The sequence below is a fragment of the Trematomus bernacchii genome, unplaced genomic scaffold, assembly GCF_902827165.1.
Source record: "Trematomus bernacchii unplaced genomic scaffold, fTreBer1.1, whole genome shotgun sequence".
NCBI lineage: Eukaryota > Metazoa > Chordata > Actinopteri > Perciformes > Nototheniidae > Trematomus > Trematomus bernacchii.
The window spans coordinates 4,134,144-4,156,596 of record NW_022987840.1 but is presented as its reverse complement, the minus strand read 5'-3'; the positions used below and the strand labels follow the sequence as shown (position 1 = coordinate 4,156,596).

At 40.6% G+C, this 22,453-nt stretch overlaps 4 protein-coding genes across 4 annotated transcripts; 1 reads left to right on the top strand and 3 right to left on the bottom strand.

The window, feature by feature from the left end:
• Window positions 1-584: 584 nt before the first annotated feature.
• Window positions 585-2,068, bottom strand: LOC117468566 (transcription factor HES-7-like). Its single transcript, XM_034112757.1, has 3 exons — window positions 1,964-2,068; window positions 1,759-1,845; window positions 585-1,653 (listed from the first exon to the last, which is right to left on the bottom strand). The coding sequence occupies exons 1-3, from the start codon at window positions 2,006-2,008 to the stop codon at window positions 1,135-1,137; spliced, it is 651 nt and encodes a 216-aa protein (XP_033968648.1). The 5' UTR covers window positions 2,009-2,068; the 3' UTR covers window positions 585-1,134.
• A 5,186-nt stretch (window positions 2,069-7,254) lies between these two features.
• Window positions 7,255-8,754, bottom strand: LOC117468571 (transcription factor HES-7.1-A-like). Its single transcript, XM_034112763.1, has 3 exons — window positions 8,601-8,754; window positions 8,377-8,472; window positions 7,255-8,014 (listed from the first exon to the last, which is right to left on the bottom strand). Exons 1-3 carry the CDS (start codon window positions 8,643-8,645, stop codon window positions 7,484-7,486), a joined length of 672 nt encoding a protein of 223 aa, XP_033968654.1. The 5' UTR covers window positions 8,646-8,754; the 3' UTR covers window positions 7,255-7,483.
• Window positions 8,755-10,380: 1,626 nt separating this feature from the next.
• On the bottom strand, window positions 10,381-17,642 carry pbx2 (pre-B-cell leukemia homeobox 2). The gene is made up of 8 exons (XM_034153462.1): window positions 17,002-17,642; window positions 16,291-16,364; window positions 15,371-15,615; window positions 14,548-14,738; window positions 13,048-13,183; window positions 12,597-12,738; window positions 11,930-12,024; window positions 10,381-11,161 (listed from the first exon to the last, which is right to left on the bottom strand). The coding sequence occupies exons 1-8, from the start codon at window positions 17,235-17,237 to the stop codon at window positions 11,081-11,083; spliced, it is 1,200 nt and encodes a 399-aa protein (XP_034009353.1). The 5' UTR covers window positions 17,238-17,642; the 3' UTR covers window positions 10,381-11,080.
• A 261-nt stretch (window positions 17,643-17,903) lies between these two features.
• Window positions 17,904-20,695, top strand: LOC117500566 (G-protein-signaling modulator 1). The gene is made up of 5 exons (XM_034153463.1): window positions 17,904-18,124; window positions 18,489-19,025; window positions 19,300-19,462; window positions 19,683-19,924; window positions 20,028-20,695. Exons 2-5 carry the CDS (start codon window positions 18,534-18,536, stop codon window positions 20,166-20,168), a joined length of 1,038 nt encoding a protein of 345 aa, XP_034009354.1. The 5' UTR covers window positions 17,904-18,124; window positions 18,489-18,533; the 3' UTR covers window positions 20,169-20,695.
• Window positions 20,696-22,453: the final 1,758 nt, after the last annotated feature.

The window sequence follows — 22,453 nt, the reverse complement described above, 5'->3', positions numbered from 1 at the left end:
TAGTTTGATAGAACATGGAACAAGAGACAAACTTGAGCTAAAAATAACTCAACAACAGCGACTTATATAGAGCTGTAATTGGAACAGACCTCACACTAAATGTTTTTAGATAAAGAGACGTCAAAGGTTTCATACTCTTTCTCGTGGGAAAAGAGGAAGTGGCGCTGCGTTTACAGCTTTATGACCTGTTAAAACTGATACATGTCTGCAGAGGGTCGCACACAGAGAGGAGACACTTCCCACGTTCCCACGCGCATTCGCAGACGTTTGAAATGCAAATTAGTTTGAGACCGTATGAAAAACTGCTTTACGCACGGTAAAATACCTCAATCTTTACCCACTCATTAGTAACTCTGGCCAGAACAGTGATTCTTATTCTAAATTAAATCTCTATTTAAACTGTCAAAACATTTTGATCAATACATTTCGTTTTTTTAAGCTATAGATATGACCTATGGCACGAGAATCTCACTTTTACGCAATACTTTCATTCCTTTTCCTTTAATGAAAAACATTTTTTTTTTTAATGTATGGTTTCAGTTTAAATGTAACTACAATTATAAGATATGCATACAGTTTTAAAATAAATATGAGTATCTAACATACTTCTAATTGAAGGCTTATTATCTTACATGTATGCATTTCATTTTTCTAATGTTTGACCACGTGTATGCATATCAAAGATCTTCAAAGGATTCAACTTGTTACATTGTGTGAAACGTCACTGCATGGCGCCTCTCATCCTCACGTATGGCAGCACCAGTCCACACTTATGCTTATGTTCCTCAGGGCACGCGCCAGCAACATCAATTAACACATAGCATTGTTCAATTATTTTTCCTTTCGTTTATTCGCAAATGACAAATAAATATAAATTAAGGTGCAAAAATACGTATCAATGTGACATAGTTAGCCTTTAAAGACTATAGCAGCACTTGGTGTGATCAAAATACATCAAAATACATTTACAGTATTTACATATTGCCAGACTTAACAGAATGTAGGATTTCGTGTTGGATATATTGCACTGAAGACTTCCTTGAAATCGAATTAACAACACATGTTCTTTTATAAATAATAACCGGCCTGTTAAGAGTCATTAAAAGTTCAGTTTTTGGAGTCACTGCTTCTGGATCAGGGCCAGGGCCTCCACAGGCCGGCTGTGATGCTCTGAGACGGGCTCTGTTTGCTCGCTGGACTCGCCACTTTGCGGGGCTGGTGGGGAGTTGTGGCAGAGCGATGTGATTCTCCGAGGGTCTGAACACAACTGAGCACAGAGGGGGCAGGTGTGCGCAGCTTGTGCCCGGACCTGTGTATCAGCATCCGTAGAATATACGTGGAGGAGTTCCTGAGAGAGCTGGACGAGGAGTAGACTCCGGTTCTTCTATGGACGCCTGCAGAATGAGAGTCTAAACTGGAAACGCGAGCAGCAAGAGATGCATCCAGTGCTGCTCCGAGCCACAGGCCTTGCCCATCAGGTCCGAGGAAACGAGACGCTCTCTGTAGGCAGGTGGAGAACCCGTCCTGGTAGGAGTGTTTCTGGGCTCCAGCAGCATCTCCAACTCTCGTGTTGTCTTCTTCAGCAGTTCTCTGCAGGAAGAGCACAGTGTGCTCGAGTATCTCAGCTTTCTCCACTCTGCGCTGAGAAGCTTCCTGGGAAAGACAACAAATAATTTGGTAAACAGTGTATCAGACACTTCTAAAATGCATTTAAACCCGAAAAATGAAAAAGTATTCCAGAGAGTTTGGGTTCCTTACCTGTTGCTGCAGTAAAAGTGTCTTCAGGCTCTCCAGACTGCGGTTCATTCTCTCTCTTCTACGTCTTTCAACCTGAGGTTTGAGATTCTGAGAAGAGGAAAACAGATACAATGATTAATGAATGAACGACAACTGCAGGCAAAATAGTTACAAATAAAGCTGGGAGATTCAAAATATTCTTTAAAAGCAAAAAAGATTAAAATACCTTTCTGTCGAACTTCGCGTCCTCTGATTCGTGAATCAATTTCATGATAGGTTATTCGAAGATCTTGTAACAGCAGTGGAATCGGTGTCGGTCAGAGCTCAATGTGCACATCGATGCCACAGCTCGAGCTTTTATTCCATAAAACATGTGGGCGTGTCTTTAGGCTCCACCCTCCATATGGTCACAGACTTTATTTCCCCCCAGGTTTTTACACCTTAACGAAGCCACTAAACTCTATTTAAAAAAGTCGTCAATGTTTGTAAAAAATATGTACCTTTTAAAATTGAAAGACTACTCATGTTGTGACCCTTTTTTTGCTGTAGTTTGTCTGCTTCAATTCAATTAAAAGTCATGAGCTGGAAGTATCAGTGGAAAAAGGTAAGCTATTATTGTTGAAACATAAAATAATAAGTTTGATGTTTTATGTATGTCTTACTTTCTCTATTATTTATTTTAATACATTTCGATAATTCTCTGAAGATGACTGCAGAATGAACAGCGCGCCTAAAGACCCTTCACTAATCTGCAGGCACGTGCAGCTGCCCCGCTGAGTGTCAGTGCCACGCGCCTGTGAAAGGTGTTGCCAGCTCGTGTGACACATTTTACATATATGTGAGAAAGCAACAAGCATCCGCCAGAACAGCGTGAAGCCCAGACAAACGACCGAGGGTGACTTCTCACGCCCTCATTATGGACGACCAAACGAGACATGTCCCCAGGTCTATACTGTCAGAAAAAAATCAAAGAATATCGGGAGAAATCTCAAACTTTTTTGATAAGGGCTCAGTAATGACTCACTAATAATTGAGGTTCTCATAAATTCTCTAAAATCTTCACCAGGGAAACTTTTATGTCGTGCGTAAAGTCCACTCGTTTATGCACTGCTTTTTTGACGGTTGCCTCATGGTTGTAAGTTACAACAGGTCAGAAATCGCAGTCCAGTGTTAAATACATCTTACTGTATTCAAAATATGTTTCTCAATATGCAACAACTCCAAAGTCGCCTGAAATTAGCGTTTACGTGTTGCGCGTAAAGGTACCTTTTACGCATGGCTCTGCCTCTGCACATATATGTGAAAAGATACGATTAAAACCAAATGGTACATTTCATGATCACATTCTGAGAAGCAGCTCGTGGGAACCCGAAAGCCACGTCTCCCCCAAGCACGCTTTGTTATGATGTATCGATTCTCACACGTAATAAAGTAAGAATACAGCACCGTGCCGAAGTTTCCCATGAGAGGGAGTTGAAGGAGCTATTCTCACAATTTACAATATTATTGAAAGTGTGTCGGTGTGGAGAGTCCACTGAGTTAACACAAAAATAATCAAGTCCTTGTGTCATCTGTTGTTGTATCATTTAAGCCTATATTATCTATGTTCAAATAGGGTACGTTACATTTTGTCTAATGAAAGTACTCAAGAGACAACACAAGCATGCGTCAAGACTGTTCTTTTACGCATGGCTATTATCAATTAGTTATGGATAACGACATCATTTTTTTACTCTTGTCAAATCCTTTAACGGTTATTTTCGGAACGTCCCCTGCTTGTGGGAAACTGAACGTCACCTCTCCTCCAAGCACACTCTGAAAATGAGGTATCGGTTTTAACAGGTAATAACATGCAGCCTCCTGCTCCACGTTCCCATGAGAAAGATTTTGGGGATATTCTCCCACGACGTGCCCAAGCTATTCTCACAATTTACACTATTATTGAAAGTGTGTCGGTGTGGAAAGTCAACTCAGTAATAACACAAGTCCACACAAAATAATCAAGTTATTGTGTCATCGGTGGATCATCTAACCAGAACTCTATTTGATATATTACAAATACGTTACATTTTGTCTAGTGTAAGTACTCAAGAGACAACACAAGCATGCGTAAAGACTGTTCTTTTACGCATGGCTATTATCAATTAGTTACGGATAACAACATCATTGTTTTACTCTTGTCAAATCCTTTAACGGTTATTTTCAGAACGTCCCCTGCATGCTTGTGGGAAACTGAACGTCACCTGGCTCTCATCCAAGCACACTCTGCAAAGAGGTATCGGGTTTAACAGGTAATAAAGTTAACATGCAGCCTCCTGCTCCACGTTCCCATGAGAAAGATTTTGGGGACAGTCTCCCACAGCCACACTTATCCAACATTTGTCTCTGAGTGTTGACTCGTGGACAAAAGGACATTCGTATTTATTATGATTTGGTTTGAAGCACACGCCCATTTGCCTCACTCTCCCAACAACAGAATAATGTTTGTTTTCACATTGCATTAGCAAGCAGTATTGAAGTAATGGCACCCCAATCCTTTATTTAAGAAAAAATACCACTAGAACAAGGTAAATATGCTCCATTACAGAATACCTGCATTCAAAACTATACTCAGAAATATCAGCAACATGTTCTCGTTCTGTGGTGGTGCATATTCTGACTCAGATCTTTAATAATAAGGCAATCATTTGAAAGCAACCTTTAAATGTTGAATTTGCTCGAAATGTAGCTGCTTTTGACTTCAGGTTCAGGCGGTTTTTAGGGTCATGAACCTCCTGGGTTATACACACTAAAATCTCAATTAGTATGTTACAGTAACTTTCAGTATGGAGTAAAAAGTAGGCTACAAATTAAGTGAATAATGCTATAATATCTTAATAGTGTAAAGTAAAATACATGCATATTCAAGTAGAGCGCCTCAAACCGTGTTTCTTTGTTATTTAATGAACTTTGAAATCCAATAAACCCTTTTGAAATGGAAAGCCGAGCAGCTAGTGACCACTTCACACTTATTCGAACACGCGCCAGCTGAAAAAAACGTTTAACAGTTCACTGAATTCATTAACACAGTTACAGGCTGCAACAACTTAAAAAAATATATGTTTGTACATTACAGGAACTTGACTAGTTTGTCCCATCAAGATAAAACTAAAAAGATAAATATAATCAAGAAATATATATTTTTCCTAAACTCAATATCAGAGGCTCCTGAGTCGTTATCAGCTATAATATTTATGGCACGTGCCTCCATTAAGAAAGACAGACAAAGATACATTTCGATGAAAACTTAAAAATGTCCCCAGCCGAATCTGTAATCCTAAATGTCAGAAATGAACCCAGCATAGGACTCTCCTGCTGCCTTTTATTGTAAACATTGAGTTAAAAAACGCAAATGTAGTGCCATAAATTGACTTTGCAAATGGAAAACAAAAGTAAACTTTGTTCACAAGAAACCACTACACCATGTTATTGTTACAGCAAGTAGAGATCAGCTGATAGAGGCATAAAACATTATAGTGGAACAACTACAAAATGAGTGCTATTCACTGTAACTGAAGGCAGAGGTTGGGTTAAAAACAGGTCCATTTATTGGTGTGAAAGAAGTAAAATGACGGGGCAATGTTACTGCGTAATTTGCATTTGAGTGACCAGCGTGCGCAATCGTGTGCCTGGGAACCTGAAAGCTCGCAGTCCTCCACACACTTATTTAATGATGTACTAATACTAACAGATAATAAAAGTGCTAATGGACAAGTCGCTTTCTGTTTCCCATGAGAAGGAGCTTGGAAAGTGTCTCCCACGCTCACTTACATCGAATCAGTGACACCCAGCAAGTAACATTTATCCATAAAAAAATATAATACAAACACAAATAAATAAAAGCACATTTTCAGTTGTTTTTTTAACTTCAAGAACCAATAAAACCTCCTTTATAATTTGGATTTCTGTCTACCTGTTCAGCTTAACCAAGTAAAACACCCTGGCACATTTATCTGCGTAACCGGACAATCCACCAATTTCTTTCTCGCTTGACGGTTTTCAAATAATGTTCAAATAATTGTATTTTTCAGATACAAATCGATCAGTATTCAGACAGCTATAACCAGACAAATGCCCCCTGAATGTGACGGAACTTCAAAGGGCTGATGGAGGTGTTAAGACACGTTTTGTTTCCTATGTGACACCAGACACGCGTAGGAAACAAACGTCCTGTGAGCAGCTGGGGACGAAGAAGGTGAGAAAATGAATGCTAATTACAATGAAAACAAACGCAGACGTGGGCTGAGGTGGGGTTGTCAGATAATTTAACTTCATCTGGTAAAGACTATGCTAACGAAGTTCACTTTTAGCTAAGACTGTAAAGTAGTCCTTGATGGAAACAGTGGAAAGCTGTGGAACTTAGAGAGACTCTGAACTGACATAACCAATGGCGTATAGTCATTTTATAAAAAATTGTATAACACTAACTGTAGGAGCAGAATTTAAGAATAAGTCAGAATTTCTTCAAGAACATTATATATTGAGGTTGCACAGAATGTGCCAATGTAGTTGGGGAGTTGTAGAGTGATGTGATGTTCTGTATACTAGTGGGATTTTCAATCATTTAACCTCATTCTAACCCTATAGATAATTATAATGTAAAAAAAGATAAAGAGTGCTTGCTGGAAAAGCAGCTAAAGTGCTCAATAAGTATGACAGAGACTCTGCAAATAGGCAATGTTTTTGTAAATAGAATAGAATAGAATAGAATTGGGAGGGATGAAACCCTCTATAATGGTCACACATGCAGAGCACACAGCACACAGTGAAATTTGGCCTCTGCATTTAACCCATCCTACCAGGAGTCTAGTACTAGGAGAAGTGGGCAGCTATTGTACAGCGCCCGGGGAGCAATGGGAGTGGGGGTGGGGGTGGGGGGGGGGGGGGGACTACAGGCACCACGGCAGGGCAGGAGGTGAACTGGGACCTCTCCAATAGCAGTCCACACTCCAAATAAGTAACAGATCCCTTTTTTAAGTTGCATTCTTTCATTTATTTATTTGTGGTGGTAAGCCTTTAGCAGTGACTGGCTATATTAGCTTCACACCTCCAGCTCCGACTAAAAGGAGCTGTCAATGTCAGCACAAACAATGGGCCTTCAGCTATAGCTTCGGGAAGAAAAAAAACAATCTGACACAATTTTTATATTTTAAGAAACGTTTTTTATTATAAAAGAAATACTGCTCACCATAGGGAGACATCCAGAATAAATTATTGTGCAAAATAGGCAAATCGTATATTTAAACAGAATATAAGTTATATTGTTGACATGTTTCATTTCAGCAGACTTCATGGCACACAGGTGAATGTGAGGGGTCGCATTGCCTGCGGTAAAGGATGGACACTTGATCGTTGTCCACAGTCTTAAATCTGGACAGTAGATGCATCAGAGGGTTTGAGCAGAGTATGAAGGACAGATGCATCATGATACTCACATCTGAACTTTCTCTTCAGCACAGCAGCCTCCTGATCTAGCTCAGGTGTGTCCCATTCTGAGAAAATCACTGTGCCTGCCTACTGACTACTCACATGCATTAATGAGTATGTTCATTATTTACAGGCTTTGAGCTTTGTGTTAAACATTAACATCACAATCAGATGACCAGAGGCCATGTTCACAACATTACAATGCAAATGTTCTTTCAGGAGCACTATAGTTCAGTTGATAGTCAATACAATTTTAGTTTCAGAGTCCACTTCCTGGTGGTCAGGGCCAGGGTCTCCACACACTCTGGCTGAGCGGGCTGCTCTGGGACGGGTTCTGTTTTCCAGCTCGACTCTCCACGCTGATCTCAAGATGATTTTGTCTCAGAGTCTGTTGGGGAAACCCCTGCTGGACTGGAAGTTGGTACGGATGAGCAACACTGTGGCCCTGTGTGTGCAGTCTGTGCTTGGACTTTTGTTTCAGCATCTGGAGAATGGTCTTTGTGTGCGGCAGAGAGCTGGAGGAACACGCTTCAGTTGTCCTTTTAACACCTGCAGAATCAGAGTCTGAGCGGGAAAAACGAGCAGCAAGAGATGCATCCAGTGCTGCTCCGAGCCACAGGCCTTTCCCCTCAGGTCCCAGGAACTGAGCAGCATTCTGCAGGCAGGTGGAGAAGCCGTCTTGGAAGGAGTGTTTCTGGGCTCCTGCTGAAGCTGCAGCAGATTTCGTCCTGTGTCTTTGGATGGTGTTCTGCAGGAAAAGCACTGAGTGCTCGAGTATCTCAGCTTTCTCTACTCTGCGCTGAGTCCCATCCTGCATGAAACAAATATATGAGTTAATATAGTTTATTGTCAGTATAAGGCCTGAATGCTACATAATGATGCAAAAAAAGTAACATACCTAAACAATTCTATCTTCAATAGTATGCGAATGTTTAAATGTGCCTGAATTTGATAAAAGATGCATATAGGCTACTCAGTTGACCAGTTACTTTTTCTTGTTTTATGAAGCAACATCATTAAATATCAAGAGATTTAAATCAGGCAGGTTGTTTAAGATCTCTATACATTGAATGATAAATACATCTTTGTAAAACTGAGCTATAGACAGAAACCATAGTATCTCTTTTCACAAAAGATACAAGTTCACTGAGAGGTTTTTGTGTGATTCCTTACGGGTTGTGGTGGGTCTTGGAGCAACATGGTCCTCAGATGTTCCAGACTGCTGTTCATCCTCTCCCTTCGGCGTTTCTCCATCTGAGATTTTATAATCTAAAAGAAGAAGAAAAAGATGTGGGGATTAATAAAATGTACAGTTGTGGGAGATTCAATTTCAAATAGTCTGATTTCAATGTTTCCTATGGTTTTCATAAAAACATGAATTGAGATGTATTTCTTACCTTTCTTTCTTGTGGTGCATCCCCCGCTTCCTGTAGCAGTTTCATTATAGCCGGTGGTCCTGTGAGCTCTTGTTATGTGTTGTCAGTTCTGCAACTGATCAGGCAATGTGGCGCGTGTCGTGTCTGACTGCTTTTTATCCTCCTCATCCCTCAGGCTCCTCCAGTAACACATTTTTACAACCCAACCCCTCCCGTCAGCTCTTCGACTTCACCCTTTTTATTGCCAGTAGGATAGCATTTGAATACATTGGACTTTTTCTTACATTTTAACTTTAGAAAAAAAATCCGAAAAAGGCTGTAGTGTTTGTAGCTGTTTTACTGTAATTTAAAAGCCTTACATAATATGTCCATAGATTGTTCTTGAAATATTACTAGCCTAATGCGAAGAGACCTGGATGCAGCTGCGCGTAAGAGAGAGCGTATAGACCATTTGTGTACCATTTGAGGTGCGAGTGACTGGATAAATTAGCACTTCTATCCATCGTTTCATCTGGTTTAATAATGTACTAAAAGCCGGGACATCTACGGACAAGGGTGCCATTTCTGATGGTAGGTTAAACAATGATAGTCTACATATTTTGTCTAAAGCATTAATTACACGTGGCTCACCAACATCACTTTTGAGGTGTTATGTTCCTGCTGAATAAGTCTGTCTTTATTTCTTTCTTCCTTATTGGTCCCTTACGAACTGCGCGCTCACTTACGGCGAGTGCCAACACCTTTCCATTCACACTTGACGCCTTTGCATTTGTTAGTCAGAATGCAGGGTGTCACAATCCATGGTTAACATAATGCATTCACACCTCGATGTCACAATAGACCACGCGTGCCATTTGGGCAGCCGTCTCGTGCTGGCGCAACTTTTAGCGCCACAGTTGTTCCACATTTGCTCGTGGAAACTCTTTGAAGATGACAATGCCACCGTGGGACAGATGAGAGAGGGTGACAACGCACACGTGGCACTTTTTGATCAAGTGGTGTGAGCCCGAGAGCCCTCAGGGGACCTTTGAAGATGTAGATTAATTAACAGCCTTGGTTGCATTATAGCTCCACACGCCACACTGCATAGGAATACACATTTATTTTCTCTTAACTCATTAATACTAAGATGTTGCTAATGTTTGATGCGCCTGTATTACTTTGTGCACAATTTAGTTTATGTGTTTTTTATCATATTTTCTTAGGTGTAGCTTTAGATCTTACCAGGGACAACAAATGTGTTTTTTTTAAGATCAACTCATTTACAGATCTTTTTGGTGTTGAATGCTACCCTTGTTTAATAAACGAATAAAAGGTACATTACGTTAGAAAAGCACCATATGAGCACAATATACACTGTTAAAATGAATGTGTATTTTGACTCAATCTGATCTGACAGTGCATGAGATTAAGCGATTATGCACTTGGTTGATATTGTACCTATCTGGTCCACAATAGTTTTAGGAAATTCAATTAATGTCTTAGTCTTTTGGGCAGTTACCCGCTTTACGGTGATGGTACAACCTTTAGGGCGATACACAATAACATGTTGTGCACAGTTTTCATTATGTCTACCTCATAAATATAAAGCAACTTTCAGAGAAATCTGTCCATGAGATCTGTGGATTATATAATCTATTCACCTCCATTGTATTGGGGAAAGAGAGGCGAACATTTAAAAAACTGGGCCAATCAAACCAAAACTGTTGGCCTTGCTAGATACAGTGTCTGTGAATCAACCAACCTTTTGTAGCTTGACGCTTTTTGACCTTGACTCCAAATAACTCTGGACCAATCACCATCTGGTTGTGAATACAGAGAGTCTTTATTGTAAAAGAGGTAGAGAGAATACAGGTGTTTCACTGTACAGAAAAAAGACAGCACTGCTGATATACCCATTCAAACAATTGACATGGAGTCACACACGCCTCACTCATTTTACAGGGACACATAAGCCCGGTAGAAAACAAACAAACAGAACAGAGAAACAAACACACAAAATCTTTGGATTTTTCTCTATTGTCTTCTCATTCACTAAATGCATTCTCTCTTTTTCTGAGCGGTTAAAATGATAATAGTTGTAGCATTAATAATAAAACGGCAATAATATTAATAATAACGATATAGAGTGATAAAAACAATGATACTGCTGTCCCCCCCCCGTTCCTTCCCAACCACAAACACACACCTCAGTAACATTTGACAAGTGGTGGAGAACAAACCCTTCACCCTGATAATAAAACCACACCTGCATGCACACAACACACACACACACGTTTGTCACTCTACCATCCGTGCACTCAGCTAATCAAACAGACATAATAATGACCAACGCTGAGTGGTAAGAAAATAATAAAATACAACGTACATTTAAAATAATCAAACCAAACAAACAATGTACAAAAACAACTGCAGCCAAGTGGGAAGTGTATGATCATTCTTTCGGTCTTTTCTGCCATCAATCTTCCGTCGCTGTCATTCTGTGCCAGTGGGCAGGGTCCTCAGTCAGAGTTGTCCGAGTGGTCGCTGTGGGGCGAGGCGCCGGCGGGGGGCGAGTTACGACCGTTCCAGTTCCCGTTAGCCTGGGAAATAGAAAGAAAAACAAAGAGACAAAGTGTCAGAGGACAACGTGGGCCTTATGTCTGCTTTGCACTTGCCATTGTGTCATTTTTTTAACACACCACATGTTATTTTTAGCACCTTAACCAACAAGGGTGCATAATTAGTGCATCTACTCTACATAATCACAAGATGCTTTGGATTAATTTCACATTTTCTGGGTAGCTTCTATCACAGTTTATGTGGGGGAATGAAGTGCAAAAGGCTTGAAATAAATGTAGGATAGAGTTAAATGTGTTTATTGTGCATTTTGTGGAAGGTGGAAGGAGAGTCTGTAAATGCACAAGGGGGTGAAAAGAAACGACAAAACAAAATGGGACTAATGGATACTGAAATGTATAAAGCCATAATATTAACACAATATTTGTGTGTTATTAACATGATTTTAGTGTTTGTTTTTTCAAATGTCATAGTTATCAATAAAAGTATATTGTTAGACCAATCACATTAATTGAAAGACCAAAACCAACATGTGTTTCTTCCCTCAGTGTGTGTGTGTGCGTGTGCGTGTGTGTGTCAGTATGAAGGAACACAGTGACGCTCAATTATGTGTTTTTGATAGCTTTTCGAATGAAGCTCTTTGACATAGAAGAATAATATATATCAATTTTGACTATAGATCAATTTATTGTCGTTTTTTATGTTTCATGGGATTTGTTGACGGAAATAAAATATCCCCAGCCTGATCATTTAAATATGTTTGGAACTACTGCATGAGTGGTATAAAGTACCTGCACTCCCATTGGGTAAGCGGCCTGATCGCCGTTCACAGGGGGAACTCCCAAAAACAGGTCAGCTGACCCAGACAGAGAGAAGGATCCAGATCCTAAAGACAGACAACAGAGCGTTAGAAACTGTTTCTGTGTTGTTGTTGTTGTTGTTGTTGTTGTAGCAGTTTAGGGAGGAACACTATGAATATGTGGTTATTGGTATAATCGATGTCTATATTGTGTGTTATATTGCCTTGAAATGAGAAGTCTCGGGGTATTAAAAAAGACCTAAAACTTGCAGAAATGTAGGATGAAATGCTCTTTATATGCTCTATATCAAGCCAACATGTTCAGCCTGTACAGCTTGAGCAGCTAGATGCTGTATCTTACTGCTCAAGCTGTCATATTATGATTCATACAAGCCAGTAGCCAAATAAACTGAGGCAGGGAAAGTGAGTCTAGCAGTCACAGAGCAGGTGAATTACTGAAAACACCCACTATGTGCTTGCTCAATGTCTGACAACCAGAAACCTTTCTGATTTCCTGAGCCTCAGGATATACATTGTGTTAAGGTTAGGCATATGATTGACACGTTCTGGTACAGGGACAAAGGGAGGCAGAGAGGCAAAATGCAGAAATGTTTTAAAGCCAGCAGCTGCAGAGTGTAGCTTTGGTTGATTTTTAGTACCTGTGGAGTTGGGAGTGTGCGGGGAGTCGTTGCCCTGCCGGACCACCAAGGCTGTTTTCATGGCATAAAGGTTCGCCTCCTCTTGGAACTTGCCAATGTTTTTCTTGTAGCGGATTCTTTTGTTGCCAAACCAGTTGGAGACCTGGCAGTAAATACAAACAATACAAAGGTCAGTTTACTCTTTCAATGAAATTGATAAATCCTGAGCAGTAAATTGTTAACACATAAAGCAAAATGTAATTGACGAATTACAAGAGAGGTGTCTTTAAGCTCGAGTATAGAAAACCTGACACTTTTTGTTTCACCATCACAGAAACTCAACTACAGACCGCTTTAGAAACATTGAATGTCAACCCTAGATGGATTCAAAACAATAAACAATAAACCCTCATCCTTTCTTTCTCCACCACCCTTTCTTGAGGCTCACTCCTTAATGTACAGTCAGGTTTACCTGAGAGACGGTGATTCCACACGATTTGGCAAGTTCCTCTTTGGCTTCTTCACTGGGGTAGGGGTTGGACAGGTGGGAGTAGAAATACTCGTTCAGACCCTCTGTGGCCTGTTTGCTGAAGTTGCGCCTCTTGCGCCTGATGAAACACAAACAGGCATATTATTTAATCGTTCAACCTTTATTTATACTCGAGAGAACTTTGAGGGCAACCCTCATTTACTGTGACATTAAATCAATTACTAAATACAAAGAAAAAAGTTAAAAAACTACGAGATATAAAGAGAAGAGGCCACACAATTATGATGACACTAAATATCCATTGACATTTCTTAGATTCTGTTAGTCTAAGCGGTTTTTTTCTTCAAATATTTGTATGAAAATAAAATAATTCTCATGTTAGGACACGTGTCTGATTATTACAAAAATAATAATAAGATACTCATTTGCCATTTGAGACCATAATAACTGGAGTATCCAAGCTGCCTAAAGTTAATGTTTTTCAAAAAGGGGAATGTGCAACCTTTTCAGATCCACATTGCAAGCCTTCAGGGTTGATTACATGAAGCTCAAAATAATTAATTGCAGTATTCCTTTAAAAAAAAGACAACAACTGGGTATTTGTAGATGCGTACAATTCGGAACTGTGTAGAAGGTTAATAGCAAAAATATATATTGGTTTACAGAACTCGAAATTGATAGATACATCCTACCTACACCAAGGAAAAGTGGGAGCGAGAAGCACATTTTACTATTACGACAGAAGAATGGGGACAAATATGTAAACAACTATGGAAGACAACCAATTCCCAGACCTGGAGGGAGTTTGAATGGAAGAACACGGTCAGGTTCTTCATCACGCCTGCTCAAAGGAAGTATAGGGAAACTGGGGCGGCCTGCTGGAGGATATGCGGTAATGTTAATGCCAACCACTTTCTCCTGTTCTGGGAATGTCCATCCATAATCCTTCTTTGGACTCAGGTCCACAATTATATGGGAAAAATACTTCATGCAAAAGTACTATTGAAATTTGAAGTGATGTCCCTGGGGAAAGTAGACTTTGATATCATGGATAATGACAATAAGTACATGTTTAACATTTTAAGGGTGGCAACCAAAACATCTATAACGAGGAAGTGGATGAGCCAAGAGGTTCCGACCGAGAGAGAGTGGATGGACGTGATTCATGAGATATATGTAATGGAAAAGTTGACATATGCACTGAGGCTACAGAGTGAAAAGTTTGAGAAGAGGTGGAAGGAATGGCGGGATTTGGTGAGGCCCACAAGGCCAGATTTTGTTTAGCTTAAAATAGGAAGATTGCTGAATGACTGTTAAAGAGCTCTTGCCTGCGAACAAGAGATAAGTAGCCCTGATGTGATGTCGTTTGTGTTCTTATTTGTCTATGCATAAATCTGTTTGTTTTTCTGCGAGTGTTGTTCCTATATTTGTTAACCTGTAAAGAAAGGAAAAAAGATAATAAAAAAAACTACACACGCCTACCTGGCATCAAGGAAGCGGGACCTCAGGATCATGACAGCCTCACAGGTGCTCTGCTTCAGCTGGGTCTGGATGGTGCTGAACTTGCGGTGGATGATGCCCACCATGCGCTCAATCTCTCGCGGAGTCACGGGCCGCGTACGGGACTGCTCTCTCAGCAGGTTCATCACATGGGTGGTGAACTCTGTGCAAGCCTAGGTTTGGGGTGCATTAGACAAACAGTGAAGGGCGGAAATTCTCAAAGCAATGCACTGAGGTGTATTATTTCATGTGAGTTCAATATGAGTGATCAAATGTGCAACATGGCCTTGCTTGTAGGCAAGCATGTATAAACATGTACAGTAATGGCATAATTACTAAAGATCCCAGCATAACCGTTTCCTGGTAAATTGAATGACTCGTAAGGCAACTCTTTACAACTTTACTGTAGAGGGGTTGTTATTTGACATTTAAACAATTTATAGAAGGTTTATATTTGTGTTGAAAGAGTTATGTACTGTATGTTGGTGATGAGTAGCCTTATAATAGTGGATTTCACAACACATCTAAACAGTGTTTTGAAAGAAAAAACGATGGGCTTTGGTCAAGGTTGGAATATGTTTTCTGCTAATAAAATAAAAGCCTCCTTTCATACAGAAATGTCAATTATAGCTGGTGTGTTTTGATCAGCAACATAAGGAGATAAGTGTATTACCCGGCAAATGAAATGCAACTGACTGAACTCTAGACCTAACATGCCAATGAATTACGCTTCTGGCGAGCAGCATTAGTGCAGGTATGCGTGTGTGGGCAATGTGAGTGATCGTCTCCTGTTTCTACACGGTACCTGCTCATACTTCTCCAGCTCCGTGTGGTAGATACCGCGAATCTGGGTCAACTTGATTTTGTAGTCCGAGTGCTCGAGCGAGCTGTCAGGTGACATCCCTCCTGAGCTTGTGGCCGCAGACACAGCAGCGGCAGCTCCTCCTCCCTTTTCCGGCCCTGCGACACCTTCTGCCAACAGCATGTTGTCCAATCGCACCAGCTGAGGATCCTGAGACTCGTCCTCCTGGGCATTCCTCATGGACAGGCCTGTCAATAAGACAAATGTCAGTTGGCTTCATAAGATGAAATATCAACAGAGGACTGTGTCAACTTGTGATACAGTTTTGCACAGTCTAGCCTGTGCAACTCATGCATTTTACATTTGGAACTTGTAGGTCAGAGTTGATTTATTAAAGTGTGTATGGTAGATTTTCTTTTATGTATGCCTTTGAAAAACTGCTTGTTTGGAGAAAAAAATATATAGATGTAATCAAATAAGCTGTTGTAGCATACATAATAATATCTAGCAGCACTTCTACCACCCCATTATTGCACTGTAAAAGAAAATCAACCAGCAACATAATTGTATAGCCCTGTAGGCATTGTGTGTTTCTTTGTCCAACTGCTGTAGATCGTCTCTATTTTTACACCATATAGGATTTTACATAATAGCTGTATTATTACATTTATCTGGCTCTAGGTTTGTTTTTGTTATTGCAAGTAGACATATTGAGCTACTGACAACCTGCGTGAAATCCCTTTTGTCTGTGTGTATGGTTTACTATGATTTTATTGGCTTCTGGTGACACACTGTCAACACAGTCTAATAACGCTGCAACGAGGCATAAGCTCCTGTATAGCAAAACTCAGTAAGGCGGTAATTTGTAATGAAATGCAATATGACTGACAACAACAAAACTCTTTTTAGGCAAATAACGTTACCTGTTTTTTCCTTGATCTCGCAAAGGACGCTGAATAAAGCAGGTTTCATTCTGTGACAATTAAGTGCATGTTTCCTGTGCAGAAAGAAAAGAGCGTCACTTATAGCTAACAGGCTAAATGCAAGCAGAAGTATGGTGACAATATGCAAATTGACCAAAACAAAAACACAACATAATACCCACTAGGTTAGCTTCACCGTGGCTAATTTAGCAAACGTTAGCTTCTCACAAGCTAAGAGCTAAGGAGGCAAATGTTCACCGGCAATGTCTGTATACGACAACCAGTAAGTTTGGTCATCTTATAATTTTGTTTCACGTAGTAGGTCTTTACATATGAAAGAATTGACTGTTTAAACATTTGCATCAGCGCTACCTGAAAGCTACCTACTGTAGCTTCAGCTAGTTAGCCTAGCAAGCTAACAAAAGCTAACCGTACGCTTGAGACCATCCCTGCTAAATATAGCTTTTGTAAATGGCAGCAACTATTAACATTTCTGTCTTATATAATAATATATCAGAACAGGTTTTAACAAAATAAAGTTTATTCTAGTTAGCTAACGTTTGCTTCTTAGTTAGCTACTGGCTAAATGATCTAAACAATGCATTGAAGTTCAGTAAACTTTGTCACTGTTAGTCGGCAAAACAAAAACAAAAAGACGGCTGCAGTATCGACACACTTTTACATAGATACAAAAAACTAGTTTTCACTAACTTTGCTTGCGCTTCGTCCAAACTTTGGTCGGTGATGGTCATAATTTGTTGCAGTATGTCACCAATATCTCTGCGGTTTTCATGTCCGTTTTCTGTGCCCTCGAGGGCCGGGTCATCGGACCGGTGCTGTGAAGGTTGCTGAACCGAGTTGAGCACATGCATTCCGGGGTGGCCACTCAAGCCGAGTCCCCGGCCGCTGGAGGGCCCGTTGCCCGTCAGAGGCTGCTGCTGCAACATCTTCAGCGACGCACAGTGGCGACGACTGCTGCCCGACTGTGCTCACAGACACACAACACTGCCTGATCCGAGGCATCGTGCAAAGCAGGGTCCCCTAGCGAGAGACAGGAAAAGGTACAAGCCATGTCTACACAGTGCACCGCATGTGGTAGGCAGTGAACCTGCTGAGTTAAAATGAACTGCAACAACAAAACATATGCACTCAAAGAAATAAGTATGCGTATCTGGGAATAACATAAATTAGTTGATCTTTAAAAAATGTAGATATTGGGCTCCAGTGTCATCCTATGCACTTATCAACAGAGACATTCAATGATTTTGTATTTGTCTGGTTTGACGTGATCACTTAGAAAAACATTCTCTCACTTGCCCGAGTCTACTTCTCGTTCTAGTTGCACGTCAACAGGATGTGAGCCAAAACCACATCAGTGTCAGAAGAGTTGCGCGCCTGTCTCAACATGTTGCAGTTAACTCGCTCATAATCAAATGAGAAGCACTCAAAGCGGCAGCTGCTGACAGCTTAAAGTTTCTCTCAAATGTTGATAATAACCTTTGTTTGGACCATACCTAGCCTCATCAAATGCATGACCTGGGTTCCTCCTGCGTTTGACACCTTTATTTCACAATAGCATGGCGTGTCAGATACGGGCCGAGTAAATAAGGGTGGGCTGTGGTAAGAGGAACAGGAAGAGAGGAGACGAGAGAGAAGGTAGCGCGGCAGACAGAAAGGGTGAGAGCTTGTCACTTCGACATGCGAAACTCTTCTAAGCAAGTTTATTTTCTTGTTTAAAGTTATTAACGAGGCAGAATCAAGCCAAACATGCTGTGGTCCGTCTCTGGGGACTTCAGGAGATGATGCTTTGAAGAGAAAAGTTTAAAATACAAAGGTAAGAATGAATTTACTGAATTTATTTGCCGAAAGGCTACTTTTCAGACAAAACAACAAGAATTACCTTTGGCAACATTTCAAACAGAAATGAATCGACAACAAGAAGTTTTGATTTCATGTAATCATGTTATCAGGCTAAATCACACAGGAATATACTTATTGGATTTTCGGCTTAAACATCTGTAGTCAACATGCTACAACTTGCCAAACTGGTTCCTCATACATTTCTGTGCAAGGAAAAGACACAGCTTCAGTTTTCATTTCTCTATTCCAAGTATTTTAACAGGTTTGGTTGCAGTATTAACAATGGGGTCCTCAAAGTCTTTAACCTAACCCCTGTTTATGTGTATCTTCTTGTCAAGGGTTGACAGTGAGATTAATAGACTGCACAAACATCCAAAGTTGAAATGGCTGAAGAGGGGCTGCTGGAACGTCTTGTCATCACCGAAGAGGAAGACATGACTGAAAGTGTTGTTGACAAAGGGGCAGCGAGTAGTTCTGCTGTCATCCTTCAGAGCCGCAGCGGAGAGTCGATTCTGAAAGAGGAAGAGGAACACAACGAAGCTGGCAATAACGAAAAAAAGACAGCAAGTAAAATGTGTTTGGAACAGCAGATCCCCGAAAAACAACAAACCAACAGAGAGGAAGACCAGACTGGAGGGGTTGTTGTGACTAAAGAGGGAAAACCAAATAACATGAATGATGGACAAAACAGGGGTGAGATTGAGAGTGAAGGGCAGACACATGTGGTGATGAGGAGTTATAAAATACCGGAGAAACCAAGTGACAAAGAGCATGAAAAGGTCACACAGAATGACCCTCAAGTGGACGTAAACAGGTTAAATTCTTCTGTAAAACAACGTGAAGGGACACAAAACCAAGAGGAGGATCCAACAAAGGTTTTTATGTTTTTATTATTTTACTTTGACTTCATTATAGGCCCTGAGATTACCTTTATAGTAATTGTAAGCATGTATTTGTTTATCACGTTCTTGACATTTAGAGAAAAACCCATGGTGGAAACAGCATGTGTCATTTTGTTACAGAGCATGTGGGAGTACGTAGGAGTTGAAGGATTACATTTGCTTTGCCAACAAACAGTTTGTGATGCTAACTGAGAAACCCTTACTCCCTCCTTCTTGCTTTCTCTTCTTCCTACCTGTGTTTTCTCAGGCTCACAGGTTAACCCCCGACTTCCCAGAGGCACTGTACGAGCTGCTCTTTACCCTTCAGGAGGGGAGACGCCTCAATGACCAGCGCTGCTCCTTCAGGCTGGAGACTGGGATGAGGAGGAGGTGCCACTCTGAGCCCAACGCCAACAGGCCAGCACACAGAGGTGGGAGTGTGCTTTGAAAAGCCCTATTTTGCTTTACAGTGTTACAGTGATAAGATGGGTGCAGCCATTGCATTGTTTCAAATGCTGACTCCTGTTGTTTGAGATAAAACAACATGAAACTACATACGTATACTCACCCTCATGTTTCTATGTCTCTCTTGACAACTTAATGTTTTCCACCATCTGACCATCAAAGCTTTTCTCTCACTTTTATCCACAGTTGTGTTTTCCTCCATGACTTCACTTCAGAAAGAGGAGTTTTTTGATCTGGTGGCCACCGCTCAAGCTCGCCGGCTCGATGACCAGAGGGCCCAGCTCGAAAAGTCTCAGCCACCAAAATCAAAAGGCAGAAGTTTCAGGGGCAGCATTAGGCAACTCTCTTTTGCAAGAAGGCCAGCGCCTGCACCAGTGCCTGTGCCCGTGCCCAAAGAGGATCTCTATAATATGATTCTCTCGACACAAGTGAGTAATTTGTAAATAGTTTGATTCAATGCTTTTATCATGATTTGAAAATATTTAAACATTAGTTCTGGCATTTATTTTCCTACTTATTTTCCAACCTCAGGCCCAGGGCAGGCTGGAGGATCAGCGCAGCAGAGCTCCCGGTCCAATGGATGATGAGGATTTTTTCTCCCTGCTGCTGAGGGTCCAGGGGGGACGCATGGACGAGCAGAGGACTGAACTACCTGGCCTGCTACAAACCTGAGACCGAAAAAACTGTAGGGCTGTAGTGCAGCCGCACAGTGTTGTCGCTTTTTTTGTCTGATTTCTGTTAAAACAAGTATTTTTTGTCGACCCCGATGATGCTTTGTATGCCCCTTGAAATTGTTGTTCAGTGTTAAAGCTGTTGAGAAAGTAGCAAGGAACGCTAATGTTTGAGCAACAGAGCTTTTAACGTAACTTGAGGGATGTTATGATAAGATTGTTAAGTTTACTGCTTGTTAGCTATTGCTTTCTTTCCTGGTAAAAAGGACCAGAAGAGATTCCTTCTTATCTTGCCAACATTTTTATTTTATTGAGTGTCTGCGATGAGTGGTTGGAGGACTTTGTGTGTGTTGCTGTTCTTAATGTGGAGGAGGCACTCGACTGATCTCAATTGTTTTTCCCTATTTGTACAGTTGGCATTAAACACACCATGGACAGTGTTGAGGAGATAGCTTCAAGGCTAAACTGTGCTTGACTGTATATGGATGATTGTGCTCCAGGAAATAAACAGAATGTCTAGCAGAGTCATTTGCATTTATCCATTTATTACATTTGTCTAAAATGTTGTCAGGAGAAAAGGAGATTTAACACACTCTAATGCTATCATTATTTCACATATAAAACACACAGTAATTGCCTGTAAGCCTGTATTTGCAGGCATTTAAGCAGTGCCACGAACAAGGATGTGAAAAAACATGTTCAATAATTTCCTCGTTATTCATTCCCTTGCTATGTCACATTCCCACAAACTTGTGATATGGTCTAATCTTTTTTAAACATCCTGTAGGGCGTAAATCAAACATTCACATAGAAAAAAAACAGGTAGCTATTATAGAACAAATGAGGAAGAGATAAGGGTGTTAATATCTCACAGAATGGATTAACTGAAAGCAGGTGTTATCTCGAAGTTCCTTAATGTTGTCATTTTTATTGAAGATCTAAAGACAAAAATGAGATATACACATTTAATAGGTTTATTTTCATGAATATTAACTTGTAAAACTTGTCTGATATGACTTCAATACTACACGTAATAATCCAATGCCACACTGTGTCAGCAGCCAGAAGTGGTCTACTTTGACCTTCTCTAATTTGGGTTTCGTCCACTCAGCTTAGAGCGAAATGTTTCTGAGGAAGTCCTGATCGCTCTGCACCAGTGACGGTAGCGGTGACAGCAGAATGCTCTGTCACTTCCTCAAATTGAACACACATATAGAGATGTTATAGCAACACTGATCAACACTGATACTTGAAATCCACATTGAAAGGTGTAACCCTATTCAAGTTACATGACATTGCATTTAGCTGACGCTTTTATCCAAAGCGACTTACAATAAGTGCATTCGACCAAGAAGATACAAACTTGAAGAGGACAGAATCATATAAGTACATCAGGTTTCATAGAGCCAAAACATTTCAAGTGCTACTCAACTAGCTTTAGATAAGCCAGTCCTTTATTAGTATATAAGTGCTTTGTTAGTAATTTTATTGCTCGAAGTGGAGTCGAAAGAGATGAGTTTTTAGTCTGCGCCGGAAGATGTGTAAGCTTTCTGCTGTCCTGATGTCAATGGGGAGCTCATTCCACCATTTTGGAGCCAGGATAGCAAACCGACGTGTTTTTGCTGATGGGAACTTGGGTCCCCCTCGCAGTGCGGGTGCAGCGAGCCGTTTGCCTGATGCAGAGCGGAGTGCACGTGCTGGGGTGTATGGTTTAACCATGTCCTGGATGTAGGAAGGGCCAGATCCCATTCACTTGATCCACTTGAATTTCTTATGTAAGGTCAAAGGTCAGAATGTATGTCTTAATAAAACTCAAGCAACCTGCTTTTATGAGCCTGTGCTCCAGACATCAAGTCAAATAAAGTGGAAAAAGGAGGAGAACAATTAAAATGCCACCTAACAAAAAAATAACCACACACAATTGTGAAAGAGTCAAACAGGAAGAAACTAACTACATTCACGGTCAAATTTTAAAATGGAGTAGGATTGGTCAATACACTACAATTTTTCTTGTGAGGCCTTTGCCAGATCAGCATGTGTTTTTTTTCATTTTAGATGGTTGATTGAGAGCTCCTTTTAGTGTGGTGATGGGGTATTTCACTCAAACAGATTTCGAAGTGTTTAGGTCTATAAAACCTCAGATACATCTAACTTTAGCGTGGAGGTTTACTGTCTATGCATACAGAGTTTCCTAGGCTTATCCACAATGCAGAGACATATAAAGGGATTAAAGACAGTAAATGTCTCTTTAACTGGGAATGATAATGGTTACAGTTCTCAAATATT

Coding starts and splice junctions, on each gene's coding strand:
- LOC117468566 (XM_034112757.1), bottom strand. CDS start 2,008: ATGAAATTGATTCACGAATCAGAGGACGCGAAGTTCGACAGAAAG. Junction 1,846..1,963: donor ACGCGAAGTTCGACAGAAAG/GTATTTTAATCT, acceptor TCCTCTTCTCAG/AATCTCAAACCTCAGGTTGA. Junction 1,654..1,758: donor CACTTTTACTGCAGCAACAG/GTAAGGAACCCA, acceptor TGTCTTTCCCAG/GAAGCTTCTCAGCGCAGAGT.
- LOC117468571 (XM_034112763.1), bottom strand. CDS start 8,645: ATGAAACTGCTACAGGAAGCGGGGGATGCACCACAAGAAAGAAAG. Junction 8,473..8,600: donor ATGCACCACAAGAAAGAAAG/GTAAGAAATACA, acceptor TTCTTCTTTTAG/ATTATAAAATCTCAGATGGA. Junction 8,015..8,376: donor TCCAAGACCCACCACAACCC/GTAAGGAATCAC, acceptor TGTTTCATGCAG/GATGGGACTCAGCGCAGAGT.
- pbx2 (XM_034153462.1), bottom strand. CDS start 17,237: ATGTTGCAGCAGCAGCCTCTGACGGGCAACGGGCCCTCCAGCGGCCGG. Junction 15,616..16,290: donor CGAGATCAAGGAAAAAACAG/GTAACGTTATTT, acceptor TCTTATTGACAG/GCCTGTCCATGAGGAATGCC. Junction 14,739..15,370: donor AGCTGGAGAAGTATGAGCAG/GTACCGTGTAGA, acceptor CCCCAAACCTAG/GCTTGCACAGAGTTCACCAC.
- LOC117500566 (XM_034153463.1), top strand. CDS start 18,534: ATGGCTGAAGAGGGGCTGCTGGAACGTCTTGTCATCACCGAAGAGGAA. Junction 19,026..19,299: donor AAGAGGAGGATCCAACAAAG/GTTTTTATGTTT, acceptor GTGTTTTCTCAG/GCTCACAGGTTAACCCCCGA. Junction 19,463..19,682: donor CAACAGGCCAGCACACAGAG/GTGGGAGTGTGC, acceptor TTTTATCCACAG/TTGTGTTTTCCTCCATGACT.